The sequence below is a fragment of the Aspergillus wentii genome (genome assembly GCF_001890725.1).
Source record: "Aspergillus wentii DTO 134E9 unplaced genomic scaffold ASPWEscaffold_2, whole genome shotgun sequence".
Lineage (NCBI taxonomy): Eukaryota > Fungi > Ascomycota > Eurotiomycetes > Eurotiales > Aspergillaceae > Aspergillus > Aspergillus wentii.
The window spans coordinates 948,084-963,679 of record NW_024467833.1 but is presented as its reverse complement, the minus strand read 5'-3'; the positions used below and the strand labels follow the sequence as shown (position 1 = coordinate 963,679).

Here is a 15,596-nt window from a genome sequence, read left to right as displayed (position 1 = left end):
AAAGTGTATTGAAACAAATAATCATATCATCCAAATCATTAAGCCTATCACTCTTTACGTAAGGCCTTCATCGTACTTCGCATCAATTCTCCAATCCCGCGACTGTCTGCCGCCTCCAACCAATCCAACATGCGCACTCTATACTCGTGCCAAGTCATCTTGACCCCTCCCTCTTTCTCCAAAGCGTTAAGCGCCTTTTGGGTGACAGGTCTCCTAAGTTTTGGCTGTCCTTCTGTGATTTTATTCTCCTCTTCTATATCAGAAAAGCAAGCTGCGGATATATTGCACAGCGCTGCATGGTGGCCAAGAGAGAATATCGAGGAAAGGTTGTAGTGGAAGACAACATCGCGTTTCCGTTCCCTAGCGATTTCGTTCGAATCCTTAATGTATTGTGTAAGAGCAGCGATGGTAGAAGGCGGCATCAAGCAGCCTAAGGCATTCGCATCTTCTCCGTTGAGTCCTCGGTTTCGCCACAATAGATTGCAAATGTCCATCACATAGCCATTGAACTGGCCTACCAAGTCTGTTGGATAGAGGGATTCCGAGGAGTTTGGCATTTGAAGGACTTCAGAAGTCAGGGATGATTCAAAAGACGACTTGTAGCTGGCGAGCACGGAGCTTATAATTGAAATTACTGAGTCTATCGGTGTGAACAGTAGGGTGTAAACTGTTGGAGCCAGGGGGATTGTGAGGCGGATATTTCCGTTCGAAGACGCGTAAGAAAATAATTCGGCGAGTGTGCAATAGAATTCAACAACAGCCAATGTACCGGGTTTATATTTTCCAATGTCGTCGTCATACGGTGCAGTGGGTGAGTTCTCGAGAATCGATAGTGCCAAAAGTTCTGCATGCACAATAAGCCTGCTGAGAGGCTTTGATTCTGGGGAGTTCGCCGGTTGTGTCCTAAGTTTGACACCCCATTGGCGAACTAAGCAAGAATAAAAGTCAAGTATGATGGTCCTCGAAGCAAGTGTTTCATCCAGTACTGCAACTTCTAGGGGTTCCAAAATCTCGCTGCGCAGAGAGTCGTAGGGTTGCACAGGAAGATACTCGAGGAGATGCATAGTTTGCTCAAGGTTGTCGCTACCATTCCATGAAAGGAGGTATGCCTTGAGGAATGAGATAACTGCAGCAGGGACTTCCTATAGCCTGATAAGCAATCGGTTCCAATCGATCAGAGACTTCGTACCTTAGCATAGCGAACATACTCCACAGCAAGCGTAAGTATGTAAGTTAATGTTTCTGGCTCATCTTCGTGCCCATCTTGAATCTGCTCCAGTTTATCATTAAGGAAACCCTTTAGCCAATCGTCTAGTCGGCGATTCGCAGCTTCTGGTTTAACCAGAAACAAATATTTCTGGGCCAGATTGTCACCCAGGGTAGATATTATTTGATTAGGCAGTTCGATCTTGTCGAGCCTTTCGACGAAATGGCTAACGCTGCGCAGTTCCTCCAATGACGTGTGGTTTTGTGATACTCGCGATGTCTGCACATCTGGAACGATGACTTCCATTTTAGTCCTTTTCACCAAGCCACGGTGAACAACCTGAAATGTTGAGGGTTGATTCGCTTGTGCTTTCTCGGCGTTGGTATCCTGAAGATGTCTCACATGGCTAGGCCACTCTGGGTCCGGATGCTTAAAGAACAGGCCCGTTCTTCTCATACCAAGGTCTCCCAGGACGATATCGGGATAATAGTTCTTGAAAACCTTTAGTAGACTCGTGAGTTCCTTCTCTTCACCACTTGCAGATGCAAGCATCTCCATGAGAGCTTGGATACGAAAAGGCTTGACGTGCTTTCGTCGAGTGATGAGAGAAAGGAGATGGCACAGGGATTTCCGCAGACTTAGCATATCTAGGCAATTAAAAAGCACTGCATAGAGCTTTGATAAGTAGGATCTGTCCTCCAGAAAGTCATATACGAGAATCAACCATCGCAAGAGTAAAGTCTGGGTTGCAGCACTTGGTTTGTTCTTGCTAGGACCAAGACAACACACCACCTGCGTAACCACTTTGGAAGATATTCTTTCCAGTGGATACAGGTTCTTGATCAACGTAGTCATGGTCCCTTGGTCAAGATTATTTTCTGTTGTGAGAATCTTCAGGAGACGCTCCAGAACATCTCGAGAAATTCCACTCTCATACGCGTCTGAAGCGATTGTTTTGGCCAACTGGCCAGCATCTGTGTATCTTTGCTTGGGCGGAACATATGCAACTACAGACTGCCGTTAGACAGGCGATCTTTTTGCTATTTGATCCAGCTCAAGAGGCAGCAGGGTAGTCTTACCTGCTTCCAGATGCTCGACTGCATCTAGCAGGCCGGTTGGCCGGGTCTCTGTTTCTGGGGGCCTGTCAACGACTGATCAAGATGAGATTTAATTGAAACAGACCTCTTCCGTCGTCGGATGACATCGATAATGATTTCTTGGATTTGAGCTTATTCGAAATGAAAGTCTCTTGTATTATTCCAATTTTGCGACAATATTGCGACAGCCAAAACTGTTTAGTATCATCGGTCTCCGCGTGCCGCCAAAGCGTGTCGCGTTTTGAGTCTTCAATAGATAGGGCGAAGAATTTCCCAATCCAATATAATGTCAGTAATGGAATTGCTCGAGTAAATTGATTAGTGAACGTTGAGTACCAAAGACTTTATTACTTGTAGTCGAAAGTTGCTCTGTTCAAACTGCCTTTCTGCCGGCAGTCCATCACGAGATGGGGACGGAAAATTGAACTTTACCGAATTTGGCCAACACCAACAACCATACGAATCCAAGAATGATGTTATAATTGATGCTACAAATGACAGTATTTAGTTCCAAATGAGTCTGTAAATTAAAGCTATGGTATTTGATATGATCCCTTAATATATTAATAATTTAATGTAAAATACACAGTCGTCACCGAAAGTTGATCGGAGAAAAATATATCAAAGCGATCAGAGAGCGAAAGCCCCAACATGATAGCACCGACTACTCGATGTATACCACTAGAAGCTGAAATAACCCTCAATTTCGCAATTTCCATAACCGTCAACTCCAGGGCTTTGAAATGCAAGAAGCATTGATATTCGACGGGAAAGCGCTAGCATGTCGCCCGACTCCCGTGAAAGACCCATTCTACTTCCTCTTGCGGCTGCTGTTAGAGGACTTAGAGCTCTCCTTTCCAGAAGCCTTAGGAGATTCCTCGGCCTTCTTCTCCGATTCGACAGGAGCTGGCTTCTCTTCCTCTTCCTCTTCATCACTTTCACCTCCCTGACCGAATTCGTTAACACGCTTATAATCAACCTTGTACTTCCAGCCTTGGTAAAGCCAGACAAAGAAGATAATGTCATCACGGAAAGTGGAAAGTCTGTGGAGCCATGGCATCTTGACAGTAAAAGCAAAGAGGTCGTCAATGAAAGTGTTGAGGAACTTGTACGTCAATGCTTTGCCTGGCATGTGGGCAACAGACTAAAGGAACCTTTATTAGCTTATTCGTGACCATCGGCATGGGAGCACAAACCTTCAAGCGGTAGTTGATGTACAAGCTAGGGACCATCATCAGGAACCCATAAGCGTACACACTACCGACAAGAGTCTCAATGATATAAGAGTACCACGACTTGTGTGTCTCATAGACCAAGCTGTAGGCTGCATACACACCGAGGAGAGGAACAGCAAGGATATAGAGCCAGCGGAAAGCAATTTCGTCATACTCCTTGGTCTTTTGCTCGGTTTCGGTGAGCTTATGCTTATCTTCAAAGACCACCACGAAAGGAAGGAAAGAGAAGAAGGAGTTATTGGGTGGAGGTCGCAGGCGCACGTCCACGGTCTTGGTGATTTTCCACGCTTCCAAAAGAATACCGAATCCCTGACTAGCAAGAATCATCCAGGAGGTATTCTCACTGTTGTCCATTAGATACAGGAAGATAACGGCCTGCATGAAGACATTGGCCAAGATGGTACGGACGGAAGTTCCGACGACATCTTTCTTCTTGCGCCAGTGGGACTTGAGTGATAATTAGCTTTATGTAACACAGATTGAGGAATATATGGATATGGGGGACTTACAATGTCGTTCTTGAAGGCAAGCGTTTCAAACACCATGTGGAGAATAGTAACAACCCCGGTTGTACCTAATAGCCAGATATTTGTATCCAAGAGGACTTGTTTGATCATCTCAAACTCGCTGCCGTCACCGCCGCCGGGAGTCGAGCCGCCGTAAGCAGCTTGCCGAGCGTTCTGCTTCGCACCCTCATCAACACTAGTCATCATGCTGAACTTCCAGTTCTGCAAGTTATTAAGAGTGATGCGCAGTGGCATGGTATCAACTGTCGAGTTCAACTCTACCATATGGGTCTTGAGTTGCCAGAAGGTGTTCAAGAAAACGATAGGATAGTACCACCCCTTTTGGCCAGACAGGTCCCTGGCGCCAGTCGCTTCCAGGAGCATATGCTGTCGCACGGCGGGGTGAACCTGGCGATACTGCTGGGTTCCAGAATCGGGAATAACGGAAACAGTGAAGTTCGGATGATAGTAGGATACAACCTGTACATCGGGTGTGTTATCCTCTGCTTCCTCCTCAGCCTCGTCAGAAGCCAGGAGATTCTTCAACTTCTTAACCTTTTTCTTGGGAAGATACTGGTTGAGCGGACGGAAAAAGTGGATAGCATTATCAGTGCTGTAGTCTTTCGCGGAGGGGTCGAGTTGATGGCCAGTAAGCCCGACGTAAAAGTGTGCCCAGAGTGTTCCGTTTTGCTGAACTTCCTTAGGAATCTTGATGGTAGTGTCAATCTCCCTACTATCGCTGTAATTGCCAATCGTGAAATTCTTCTCCTCCAACACAAGAGAGCCTTGCGGGAGGGATTTGAAGGTAGGTAGTATCAGAGATGGCGAAACGTAGATGTTCATATCCAAGGCACTGTCAGCAGGCCATATTGGGGCAACAACTTCGGGGACAGGACTGTAGTTCGTGATTTCGCTCAGAGCTGGACGATCAGCAAAGGAAGGCATGCCACCAGGCTGCGCGCCAGATGTCGCATTTTGCTGTTTTCCAAAGAATTGGCCGACGAAAAACTGGGCCAGCAAGAAAAACCCCAGTCCCTGAAGGGCACCCTTGAAGCCGGACTAGAAGAGCGATAAATGTCAGTCAGCCTGAGACCTTCGCAAATGACAGTATCACGCAAACTCACGTTTGACCCCTGCTCCTCCCTACGCTGAACTTGCTCAGGCATATTTTCTCTGGGTGCTTGACAACAGAGAATATCGTCGATGGGGAGAACAAAGGAGAAAACAAAGGCCAGCGCACCCGTTGATGGTCGAGAAGCGGTTATCTTGGCGGGCCCGTGTTCTCGCCCCGTCGGAAATGACATCGTTGTTCCCCTCCAACTCCACCCCATCTCCGCGACGAAGAAAATCAGCAAACGAGCAACCAAGACGTTTTGACTTGCGCGCGATCAAAATAATTGGTCTGTGCTCGACTGACTCGCAACTTTCTAGGAGATAGTTGCGCGATGGGCATGTCCGGCGTGTGAATAACCTAATGGCGGACAATCATCCCTCCCCCGACTACTCCCGCCCACAGTTCCCCTCCCATAGTGAGCCTCGAGTCTGGCTGATTACTGCTGGAGATTCGCCCATTGGTATCTCAGTTGCTCGACAAGTCCTTGCGCATGGAGACTATGCTCTACTTGGATTGGTACACTCGACCCTCGACCGGGATGAGTGCCGTCGCAATGGATTTGATGCCTTCCTGGCCGAGGTTGAGAGTCACAAAGATGAGGGATGGGGACAGCGGATGAAGTCAGTTCCTTTAGACTATAGGTGTGTACAGGAATCTACGAGGGCTGAGATATCTCAGCAGAGAATGCATGTACTTACTTTGTTGCAGGTTGATGGGCGAATGTCAAGCGGTCCTTGCGGAAGCAATTGCGGCATTTGGCAAGGTAGATATTCTCCTTTGTTGTACAAGTCAAAGTATGAAGTCCAATCAATGTCTCGAATTCAATCCGTCTCTAATCATCGTCTAGCCCTTATCGGGTCTGTAGAGGAGCTCGCGGCCTCCCACCATACCCAGAATCTTGTTCGAGAACAATTCGAAATGAATTACTTCGGCCCTCTCAATATTATAAAGGCTGCATTGCCTCATATGAGGTCGCAAAAGTCGGGGCATATTATGATACTTTCAGGAATCAGTAAGAACCAACTTATTCACGAACAGGGCAATATCAGTTCTGACAATTAACAGCTGCACATATCGGAACACCCGGACTTGGGATGTATTGCGCAGCAGGCTGGGCCCTTGAAGGATTCTGCGATGTAAGTATATACCTATAACTTGATTCAAAAAAATTTGCAGCTACTAATTGGAATGTTTTTCTAGAGCCTTGCATACGAAATAGCGCCATTCAACGTTAAACTCACAATTTTCCAGAGCAGCATTGAAATTCCTATTCTGACAAATCTGATCACAAGCGTGCCTCCGATTGTTCCCGCCTATTCACCAGCTGCCAACCATGCGCCTCTATTCCGCGGAATCCTAAATCGACTCGTACCTCGTCTGCCGGACATACAGTCCAGAAGTGATGAAGATTCCCCAGCCACAGACAGCAACAACGGAAAACAGAGTAGCAGTAATGCTAGCTCTGCCGGAGATGGACCATTTTCGGCCCCCGAAATTCGATCAACGTATCCCCCTCTCAGTTCAGCACATATGGAAGTCCTCGTGGCTGAAACTGTATACGCCATCACGGCAATCGGAGGGCATGAGAATCCACCATCACGCCATATAGTGGGGCAAGAAGGTGTTGCGAGTGTAAAGGAGAAGCTCAAGACAGTCAGCGAAGAACTGGAGGACTTCATCCAGGCGAGTTTTGCTATTGATTACGCTGCCGACGAGTACCGGCCGATAAAGGATGATAGTATGGCTATGGGAATAGGTAATGACAATATTTAATACTATATAAATGAACTTAGAAAAACGTTTCTTATTTAAAAGAGACCAAATGATTGCGCCGGATATCAGTATAGACAAGAGAGAGCCCCAGGTTGGGTTTTATTTCAAATTGATCCCTAAAATTGACACAGGGGGTGTCGATAATTTACATACATGAAATGACCAGGGTGATACCCACGATCTAGCCTATTTGGCACAGTTCCTAATAAACCAGGCCTGTCTGATTTCCCAAAGACTACCCATATCCTGATTGTTTCTGTAGCACCGAAATTCTTTCCAAGCATTTCCATTTGGAATGTGCCCAATACGGCCATCGATTGCTATCATTTTCATCTCGAGTGAATGAGGTCCATTAATATTTTCGAGTATAATCTCTTCAAATTGCTTTGTTGAGCCCGCCGGAGAGTTCAATTGTGAATGCCCCTTTTTGGCCGTACCGGAGACAGTTTCTATAGTGTCTGTGGGGATTTGGTCACCATTCTTTGCCTCTTCAGCAGGTGCTGCCATGCTACCCATCACGACCAAATGAGTTTGAGATTCGATGGTCTGCTGAGGATTGTTAATCTTCACTGCAAATTTTTGGGGGTTCTCAGAGCTTCCGAGAGTCTGTTCATTGTTCTCAGGGGATGGGATCGGCTTTCCAGAACCGTTCTCTCCCTGTTCCGTTACTTGTTGTTGTTTCCTGGGCCCTCCACGTGCATTGCTGGATTTGCGCTTTTTGGAAGATGCGGCCTTTTCCTTTTGATCTGTATCCAGGTGTGGCTGCGCAGGTGTCTCAATAGTGTCACTAGCTTCTGGTTTGGCGAGGGTTTCTTCGCCGACTGACGATTCATTTATGGAGGTTGATTCTGGAGCAGCTTTACTCTGTGGATGGGATAGAAAAACGCGCTGACCAGGCGGAACAAGAAATGTAAGGCGTGACCCATTTATTTCCAAAATCTATCACGATATTAGAAGAAAAGGGGAAAATAGAGTCGAGGTGGTTCTGGTCAAATACGTACCTTTCCTTCTTTCTCAATAAAAACTCTCTCCCGCCTACCTTTGCCCATGGTGAAAGCACGCGACAGCTTCCAAACGTCGCCTGGACGGACAAGACCATTTTCAATCAGTGTTTCCAACTTCACTTGAGAGCTTTCTCCCGCAGCAATGGTTGTGTCCATTTTTTGCTTCTGGCCCCAAAACTCTTCAAACTCTATTTCCTTGAAATTGTCAAATTTACCAGCGCTCCTCTCCCGCATAGCCTCATCGGCCTGCTGCAGCCATTTGGGGTCGTAACGACCATTCTGTAGATCTAATTGAAATTGGCGGATGCTGTCTCGCCAGGGATTCGAGTAACGCAAAAACGATTCTGGGATAGGGGGCATTTTGGCATCAGGGTCGTCAGGAGAAGGTTCAAGCTGGGCCTTTATGTTATCTGGAAGAAGGGATACGATCTCCTTTTTCTCTTCCTCGTCTAGTAAATTCCATGATTCGGGTTTCGCGAGTAATTTCTAATAAATTCCATTCGACTCAGCTTTCGTCATTTAAAGAGATTTTGGAAAGCATACCACAAGATCTAGGTCTATCAACTGCGATTCCGCGCTTGTCATCAGCTTTTGCTCTTCCCATCGATCTTTAACGGCCCTCCTAGGATTTCGCTTGGGTCTGGAGTTTGTAGACATTGCGGAGCCGGACTTGCCAGCGTCACTAGGTTCCGCTACATCAGCAGAACAGTTCTTGCGGCTTCTAAAACATAACTTTCATGAGCTTCTCTCTCCAAGAAAAAAACAAAGCAGTTTGTGACTGTGGAGAGCTAGACGAAGTAGCTCTCTTTCACTCCGACGACTCTCTCACCTGGTTGGCCGTTTGGCTGTACTGCCGCCGTCCACCGCCTTGCGCTTAGGGGTCATTATCCCCAAGTTATGGACAACAAGAGGGATACTCAGGTTCCTGTAACGCAACGGTCAACTACAACTTGTCAGATATTCTGTCAAAATAAGACCCAGTGAGACCACTGAGATATCTCGCAAGATGGTCAAATCAACGCAGATCGCAAGGCTTGACGGTAAGGGCAGCGTGCAGTGGGTTGATGTCATGCATTTGCTGATGATTAGGGAAAGGCCTCATGCTGGCCGCGTCGGTTGATGATGAACAGGTGAGTCTTCAGCTCTCATTCACTGTATTTAATATCTCGTGACTAACTATCATTCCGTGCCACTGAATTCAGGCAGAAGTGGAACTTTCCGAAATCAAATCTCAGGCGAAGATGATATTCCGTCGATTAAGTCGCAGCTCAGCACCCCAAGCTAGTATCGAGTCCGGTCAATATAATCTTCAGTAAGCCTACTCGCACAACGGCTACAAATGCGAATTAACAATGATATAAAGCTACCTCGTCAAAGACGATCTCTGTTTTCTATGCATTTGCGATCGTTCATACCCGCGCAAACTTGCCTTCACCTATCTCGCCGATGTCGCATCGGAATTTACCACTACCTACTCGCCTGCACAGTATCACTCGCCTAACCTGCGACCATACGCTTTCGTAGAGTTTGACACCTTTATCCAACGCACCAAGAAGCTTTATCAAGACAGCCGCGCATCACAAAACCTTGACAAGTTGAACGACGAGCTCCGCGATGTCACGAAGGTGATGACCAAGAATATTGAGGATCTGTTGTACCGAGGAGACAGCTTGGAACGGATGGGTGAATTGTCGGGCCGTCTGCGAGAAGACAGTAAGAAGTATAGGAAAGCCGCAGTACGCATCAACTGGGAGTTGTTGGTGAAACAGGTAAGTCTCCCCTCCATCTTCAAGGCAAAAGGCAACAGTCTGTGTCTGACATTTCATAGTATGGACCATTTGCGGGAGTCGGATTTATCATGCTCGTCCTCATCTGGTGGCGATTCTTCTAATTTATCCACACGAGGCGCTCTCTGGATGAAACATCAAATGTATGAATGTATGCATAATTAATTTCTCCGGTGGATGCAGGGACCCATCCGCCCATTTTCAAGCGCTTCAGTCATTTTGATCAAAGGGTATGATGGCAAGCTGGACTTGTGATTCATCGAATTCCTGGCACAATATAAAAGGCACAGATAGTATGTTTATGTAGTCTGCATGATTCAATCTTCGTATGACTTGAATATCCTAGCAGATATCCTAGAGACCGAAAAATGGAGACCACTGTGGAATAAGAATAATTGGCAACGTGGAATCTGCCCATTAGATTATACCACAGTGACAGTTTGTGCGCAGTTTGCAGGCCTTATATCTCATCTTCTTCCTCGTCGAAATCATCCTCCTCACCCATGTCATATAAAATTCGCCCACCTTCACCAGGACCATCGCCCTTCTGTGCATCAAAGTATGGCAAGACCACACCTTCTCTGTCACGCCTTTGCCTGTCAGTGAGGCGTAGCTCAAATGTCGACTCTGGCTCCTCATCGCCGGCTCCAGTATCCGGTTCTTCGGGTGGACGATACAAGGGGTGGTCGTCCAATAGCGTCACAATCTCTTTCATTTGCTGAGGCGGATATTTCCAGGCGGGTGGGAGAAAGTACCATTCCAACACCCCGCGGCCGCTCTTTCTTCGGTGCTCCATCTCGAGGGCGATTCCTTCTGCTGCTTGGTTCCCAACTGAGTCTAGTCTCCCCAAAATCACACCATCCTGTTCTTCCTCGAGTCCGAAGACGGGGGCAGCGAGACTGCGATCGCGAGCGGCCTTTTGAGCGAGAATGTGAGAGAAAGAGTGGAGTGTAATGATTGTCGTAGCGAGATAAGTGAGTAGAGAAAAATACGATGGTGTGTATGGCTGCTGGCTCGGAAAGCTTGGAACATCCTGGTGGTAGGTCACGACGAGTGATGAGTCCACCTTGGGTGCTGAGGGACTGGCGGGGACAAGGAATGAGCTTAGGAAGGTCGGCAGGTGGAAGTTCGGGTCAATATTCTTGGAACCCAAAAGAGGATTGATAGAGTCGATGATAACAACTCGTCCTACTGCAAGTTAGCACGTTTGAGGATTAATATCAAGATAGGCGATAGACTTACGACGCGAGGGGTTGTTTGATACTGCCTGGTAACCAGCACCAACTTCCTTGGCAATATCTAATGGGCTTTTTCGTCGAGCTGAGACGAAGATATCCACGCCTTCTGGTCGCTTCAATGTCTCGAAAGCAACAAATGTGACATGGGCTTTCGATAGCTATTATGTAGTCAGCACAGCCCTGCGACTTGCAAATTAAATCGAAAGAAATTGGTTTTATCTCTGGTGTTCCTGGATAGAAAAGGTTGTCTCACTTTCGCACGTCGTAGATATTCCTTGACCAATGGCGTGGCTGGTTGTTCTAGGGAATCGAGGAGGAGAGTGAGGGGTGACGCAGTATCTCTTAGACTGAGAAGCTTCGAAATCAAAAGTAAATTATGCGTCTGTCGATGAGAAAGGTTTGTGGGGGCCATGATTCCCTGTCTGGGCCTTTCTTAGGCCGAAATATAGTCAATCGTAAGAAGAGCTGGCGTTCCCTTATCCCTGGGTATAATAATAGTGGGGTTTTGTTGGCGATGGAGGGGTTGAAGAGATCGGGCGCAAAGATTTCTGCGCAACGAGCGATCCTTTCCTGTTTCGCACTTAGAGTTGAGGCTCGGCGGGACGGGCCGGTGATTTTGAATCTGGAAGTATCCTCTGGCCTATAGCAATTGCAACCGGCAATGTCTATACCTCATTCACCATTGATTCCTTCTTCATGTCTCTGCACTCAGGCCCGTAAAAAATATCAGCACTATCATATTGAATGCATTGATATTGCTGTTGATAATATAATATTGAACTGCGGCATTTTTATCAACACACTCTTCATCCGTATCAAACAACCCTGCTGTCAGATGAATTTGGCCCAGTGTACTCTGCATATGCTGCCAATAATTTAGAAACATAATCGACAAAAGTTTGGAATAATGAGACATTTGCTAGCTTTTAAAAGCCAGCATGACACATCCTGAAATTTTAGGAACTAGGACCAGAGTAGCAGAGTCTACTGGAAACTTCAATAGAAATCCCAGTGCTGAGAGAGTGTGTCCAGTTGCCTTCGCAGCACTGAATAGTCACAATCCTTATTAGGCAACGGGCAAGTGCATCAATATAAGTCTGGCCTGTAAAAGAGAAATGAAGAAAAATTACAAAGAGAGTGATAGTAAGTTCTATCATGAGAAGAAAACAATTTATCATGACAAAGGATGTGCCTCAGGATATCAACCTTCTCCAAGAGGCATTCCATGGTATCCACATATTCAGATTGCAGTAAGTATGTATAGATAGGATGAAGCCTACTGGCTCTTCCAAAACTCGATTCTCAATTGTTTCTGAACACCTTGAGGCTTTCTTCGCTCTTGTGCAGCGGTATATTTATTTGATGAGACGTTGACCTAGCCTGAAGCCCATCATTTCTGTTCATCTAACCCATCGGCTTCAAAAGCCCTCTTTATCGATAATATTGACTAACCAAGAATTCCATGCAGGATTTCTGTTCTTATGACTATCGGGCTAGCCTCTTTGGGGGATAACGGCGCAGTGGGTCCAAGCGGACGACCGTAACAAACTTCACGCGCGCAATTTCACCCGAGCTCCTGCAACCCCAAGAAATCCAAAAATCAGCGTTGTCTTGATGAATTGATACCCCTTTAGCGACCAAAAAAAAGTAATGAGTTAATCAACTGATAAACTTCTTCATCTACTCTCTTTTGATACTTGAATCGGATTTACAGAGGCAACGAACCTTGCTATCGATTTGTACTACCAGACTCAAACCACCGGGCAACACCCGCATTTCGACTGATCAAGATGGCGGAACCACCTGCAAAGCGTGCTCGGCGAGTTGACAGCTCAACCATGTGGGACATGGATGAAAGGAAGACCCGGTCGCCTGAGCCAAGCTCGGAGTTTGATAAAAGTCCCAGGCGTGACCCGTATTCTAAAGACGATAGACGACGTGGCGGCCCGCGCGATGACCGACGATTTCGCTCTCGCTCAAGGGATCGCAGAGACCGACGGCGAGAAAGGAGCAGATCTAGAGATCGCGACAGGAGAGACAGAGATAGGGACGGACGGGGACCAAGAGACCGAGAAAGGAGCGCCAGCCGCGAAAGATACTACGATAGACGAGGTAGGTGGAATGCTACATCGGTGTACTAGTTTAAGGCTTGTCTTTTTCTGACGATCATACAGGGAAAGGCGATAGATTCCGTGACCGCTCTCGCTCGCCCGTCCGCAATGGTACCCGGGATAGATCTAGGACACCACCTCGAGGCCCTAGACCGGACCGCAGAAACGATCGCAGGGATATTCGGTCTCAGGCAAACGGAGCGTCAGACATACAGAGATCAAATCGGGCCAGAGATGAGATGGATTTGGACGCAGATGATACAGTTGACGACGATGATATCGAAGAGCAGATGCGCAGAAGCATGGGCTTTGCACGCTTCCGGAGCACGAAAAATACCAAGGTACCTGGTAACGACATATATGGCGTGCGCAAGGAGAAGAAGACAGAATACAGACAGTACATGAACCGCTTAGGAGGATTCAATCGGCCGCTCAGTCCTTGATAACATCACACATGAGAAATTCTGTCTCGCATTATCTAATTCCCTATACCTCTCCTTCTCTTTTCCTATCCCATTTCTCTTGTGTCGGACTTAATTGATCCTTATTTATTTGTGGCAATTACATGCATTCTCGGAGCAGGGTTTATTGTTTGTTTGCTTCTCTTTGCGTCTGTATTTTTTCTGATGGCGATTGTACAGTCTTACTAGAATGATCATTCAGGTATCAAATGAGATCAGAAAATGAAAAGGTCGGCAAAGATACCTAGAGCTACATCGTATTGATAGATCAAAGCAATGGCTGCTGAAGTTATCAGTTGGTTAATAATATTGAGCGGCTAGGCACATGACTGGTTCTATCCCAAAAAGTGACGTATTTGCCTCAGTAAACCATCCTGTTTTATCGGCACCAAACTCCAGCCTCTGTCCAAAACACTATTCTGCCATAGTGGCTTCAATCAGAGCTTTAAGTTCGAGAATTGCGCCGTATTGCAAAATGTCGGCCTCAAATGAACGCCGCGACATTGTTATCGTTGGTATGGATTTAATCGACTTGCCTTGAACTCTACCCCGCACAACCAAATATTCATCCACATTTGACACAGACTAACATATCTCAGGCGGTGGTATTATCGGATGCTGTTCAGCATACTACCTAACACGACACCCATCCTTTGATCCTTCACGCCACTCAGTCACTCTGCTCGAAGCCTCAGAAATCGCTGGTGGGGCATCGGGCAAAGCGGGAGGACTTTTGGCGTTATGGGCATACCCCAGCAACATCGTACCGCTGAGTTACAAACTGCATGCAGAATTGGCCAAAGAGCACAATGGTAAAGAGCGATGGGGATACAGAGAGGTCGGGTGTGGTCAGGCCGTCGCAAAGGGCCGTCCGCTGAGTGATGAAAACGCAGAGGGCGGCGGAGCAAGAAGTGGGAGCTCGGTTTCTCTACAAAAGCGAAGTGCGGCTGCTCTTTCAAAACTCAAGTCTGCTGGAGTTCCTCAGGATCTGGACTGGATTGCGCCAGAACTCTGGCGGGAATACGAAAGCATGAGCGACCCTGGCGAAACAGCTCAGGTTCATCCCTATCTCTTCACTACTTCGATTGCGAAGCTTGCGGAAGAAAAAGGCGCAAAGATCACATTGGGATCTGTTAAAAAGATTGGCTACTCGAACGATTCTGTTGAGTCGGTCACCTATACGGAAAATGAAACCGGAAAATCCCGTACTATTCCAGCAACAGACGTGATCGTCTCTGCAGGCCCTTGGACGAGGTCGATTTTACCAGAAGCCCCCATATCCTCTATGCGCGCACATAGCGTCGTCATCCGACCCACCAAACCAGTCAGCGCGTACACTCTTTTCACAAACATCGAGATGCCAGCCAACTTTGATCCATCAAAGCGGTCGCGAGCAACAGTGGCTTCCCCCGAGATCTACGCTCGTCCCGACGACACGGTCTATGCCTGCGGTGATGGTGACCATGAGGTGCCTCTCCCAGAAACCTCGGCAGATGTAGAGGTGGATCAAGAACGATGCCGGGATATCTTTAATCAGGTGGGCAGCATCTCTGATGAGCTACGCGATGGAGAGATCACCGCCCGTCAGGCTTGCTACTTGCCGAACGTGGCTGCCATCCGGGGAGGCCCACTGGTTGGACACACCGGAACCAAGGGACTATACCTTGCTGCTGGCCATACTTGCTGGGGCGTTCAGAATGCCCCTGGAACTGGAAAGGTCATCAGTGAATTCGTGTTTGATGGTAACGCTAAGAGCGCGAAGATTGGGTCTTTAGATCCGAGAAACTTCCTGTAAAGTAATTATATAAGATCAATTAATCACCATTTCTGGTAGATTGCAATTAGCCCCCTCGTTCTAACTGTTGTTTTCTGTAGACGTTCTAGCTACTGCGTACTGCGTAGGAATGAGGAGAAGCTTGGGCCACGTAATTTGTGCGGAGCGGAGAGCGACATCTCCGCTCATGACAGATAATCTATTAACCAGGAGAGTTTCATTGCAACTCACTTCATATGTCCATCCTCAATCTGTGAGGCTTGCAGCTACAGCCTGGATGGTTTTCTTT

At 47.2% G+C, this 15,596-nt stretch overlaps 8 protein-coding genes across 8 annotated transcripts; 4 read left to right on the top strand and 4 right to left on the bottom strand.

Annotated features, from left to right (window-relative positions):
* Nucleotides 1-47: 47 nt before the first annotated feature.
* On the bottom strand, nucleotides 48-2,411 carry ASPWEDRAFT_168329 (Mis6 domain protein; the record flags this gene model as incomplete). Its single annotated transcript, XM_040830284.1, has 4 exons — nucleotides 48-1,142; nucleotides 1,190-2,214; nucleotides 2,287-2,340; nucleotides 2,390-2,411. 4 exons carry the CDS (start codon nucleotides 2,409-2,411, stop codon nucleotides 48-50), a joined length of 2,196 nt encoding a protein of 731 aa, XP_040692096.1.
* Nucleotides 2,412-2,875: 464 nt separating this feature from the next.
* ASPWEDRAFT_36038 (CLPTM1 family protein) lies at nucleotides 2,876-5,294 on the bottom strand. Its single transcript, XM_040834359.1, has 4 exons — nucleotides 5,170-5,294; nucleotides 4,049-5,104; nucleotides 3,501-3,986; nucleotides 2,876-3,448 (listed from the first exon to the last, which is right to left on the bottom strand). The coding sequence occupies exons 1-4, from the start codon at nucleotides 5,209-5,211 to the stop codon at nucleotides 3,116-3,118; spliced, it is 1,917 nt and encodes a 638-aa protein (XP_040692095.1). The 5' UTR covers nucleotides 5,212-5,294; the 3' UTR covers nucleotides 2,876-3,115.
* A 225-nt stretch (nucleotides 5,295-5,519) lies between these two features.
* Nucleotides 5,520-6,932, top strand: ASPWEDRAFT_48654 (short chain dehydrogenase/reductase family protein; the record flags this gene model as incomplete). Its single annotated transcript, XM_040837140.1, has 5 exons — nucleotides 5,520-5,800; nucleotides 5,868-5,953; nucleotides 6,007-6,171; nucleotides 6,225-6,295; nucleotides 6,360-6,932. The coding sequence occupies 5 exons, from the start codon at nucleotides 5,520-5,522 to the stop codon at nucleotides 6,930-6,932; spliced, it is 1,176 nt and encodes a 391-aa protein (XP_040692094.1).
* A 63-nt stretch (nucleotides 6,933-6,995) lies between these two features.
* On the bottom strand, nucleotides 6,996-8,930 carry ASPWEDRAFT_36035 (uncharacterized protein). Its single transcript, XM_040834357.1, has 4 exons — nucleotides 8,766-8,930; nucleotides 8,480-8,657; nucleotides 7,934-8,422; nucleotides 6,996-7,871 (listed from the first exon to the last, which is right to left on the bottom strand). The coding sequence occupies exons 1-4, from the start codon at nucleotides 8,819-8,821 to the stop codon at nucleotides 7,119-7,121; spliced, it is 1,476 nt and encodes a 491-aa protein (XP_040692093.1). The 5' UTR covers nucleotides 8,822-8,930; the 3' UTR covers nucleotides 6,996-7,118.
* Nucleotides 8,812-9,827, top strand: ASPWEDRAFT_57138 (SNAP receptor SEC22; the record flags this gene model as incomplete). The annotated part of the gene is made up of 5 exons (XM_040838327.1): nucleotides 8,812-8,976; nucleotides 9,032-9,066; nucleotides 9,139-9,248; nucleotides 9,300-9,705; nucleotides 9,765-9,827. The coding sequence occupies exons 1-5, from the start codon at nucleotides 8,943-8,945 to the stop codon at nucleotides 9,825-9,827; spliced, it is 648 nt and encodes a 215-aa protein (XP_040692092.1). The 5' UTR covers nucleotides 8,812-8,942.
* Nucleotides 9,828-10,183: 356 nt separating this feature from the next.
* Nucleotides 10,184-11,373, bottom strand: ASPWEDRAFT_24350 (Elongator subunit IKI1; the record flags this gene model as incomplete). Its single annotated transcript, XM_040832601.1, has 3 exons — nucleotides 10,184-10,911; nucleotides 10,966-11,119; nucleotides 11,215-11,373. 3 exons carry the CDS (start codon nucleotides 11,371-11,373, stop codon nucleotides 10,184-10,186), a joined length of 1,041 nt encoding a protein of 346 aa, XP_040692091.1.
* A 1,182-nt stretch (nucleotides 11,374-12,555) lies between these two features.
* Nucleotides 12,556-13,865, top strand: ASPWEDRAFT_36032 (SNUT3/LISCH7 family protein). The gene is made up of 2 exons (XM_040834356.1): nucleotides 12,556-13,073; nucleotides 13,136-13,865. Exons 1-2 carry the CDS (start codon nucleotides 12,752-12,754, stop codon nucleotides 13,513-13,515), a joined length of 702 nt encoding a protein of 233 aa, XP_040692090.1. The 5' UTR covers nucleotides 12,556-12,751; the 3' UTR covers nucleotides 13,516-13,865.
* Nucleotides 13,866-13,909: 44 nt separating this feature from the next.
* On the top strand, nucleotides 13,910-15,379 carry ASPWEDRAFT_36031 (FAD-dependent oxidoreductase). The gene is made up of 2 exons (XM_040834355.1): nucleotides 13,910-14,048; nucleotides 14,133-15,379. Exons 1-2 carry the CDS (start codon nucleotides 14,009-14,011, stop codon nucleotides 15,326-15,328), a joined length of 1,236 nt encoding a protein of 411 aa, XP_040692089.1. The 5' UTR covers nucleotides 13,910-14,008; the 3' UTR covers nucleotides 15,329-15,379.
* The last annotated feature ends 217 nt before the right edge of the window (nucleotides 15,380-15,596 follow it).

What these genes read in the sequence shown, in the direction of transcription:
- ASPWEDRAFT_36031 (XM_040834355.1), top strand. Translation starts at nt 14,009, where the DNA reads ATGTCGGCCTCAAATGAACGCCGCGACATTGTTATCGTTG. An exon ending in CCGCGACATTGTTATCGTTG is followed by an intron (nt 14,049 to 14,132) that starts GTATGGATTTAA and finishes AACATATCTCAG; the next exon opens with GCGGTGGTATTATCGGATGC.
- ASPWEDRAFT_36032 (XM_040834356.1), top strand. Translation starts at nt 12,752, where the DNA reads ATGGCGGAACCACCTGCAAAGCGTGCTCGGCGAGTTGACAGCTCAACC. An exon ending in AAGATACTACGATAGACGAG is followed by an intron (nt 13,074 to 13,135) that starts GTAGGTGGAATG and finishes ACGATCATACAG; the next exon opens with GGAAAGGCGATAGATTCCGT.
- ASPWEDRAFT_36035 (XM_040834357.1), bottom strand. Translation starts at nt 8,821, where the DNA reads ATGACCCCTAAGCGCAAGGCGGTGGACGGCGGCAGTACAGCCAAACGG. An exon ending in TGATAGACCTAGATCTTGTG is followed by an intron (nt 8,423 to 8,479) that starts GTATGCTTTCCA and finishes GGAATTTATTAG; the next exon opens with AAATTACTCGCGAAACCCGA. An exon ending in TTATTGAGAAAGAAGGAAAG is followed by an intron (nt 7,872 to 7,933) that starts GTACGTATTTGA and finishes ATATCGTGATAG; the next exon opens with ATTTTGGAAATAAATGGGTC.
- ASPWEDRAFT_36038 (XM_040834359.1), bottom strand. Translation starts at nt 5,211, where the DNA reads ATGCCTGAGCAAGTTCAGCGTAGGGAGGAGCAGGGGTCAAAC. An exon ending in TTGCCTTCAAGAACGACATT is followed by an intron (nt 3,987 to 4,048) that starts GTAAGTCCCCCA and finishes TTATCACTCAAG; the next exon opens with TCCCACTGGCGCAAGAAGAA. An exon ending in ACATCAACTACCGCTTGAAG is followed by an intron (nt 3,449 to 3,500) that starts GTTTGTGCTCCC and finishes AGGTTCCTTTAG; the next exon opens with TCTGTTGCCCACATGCCAGG.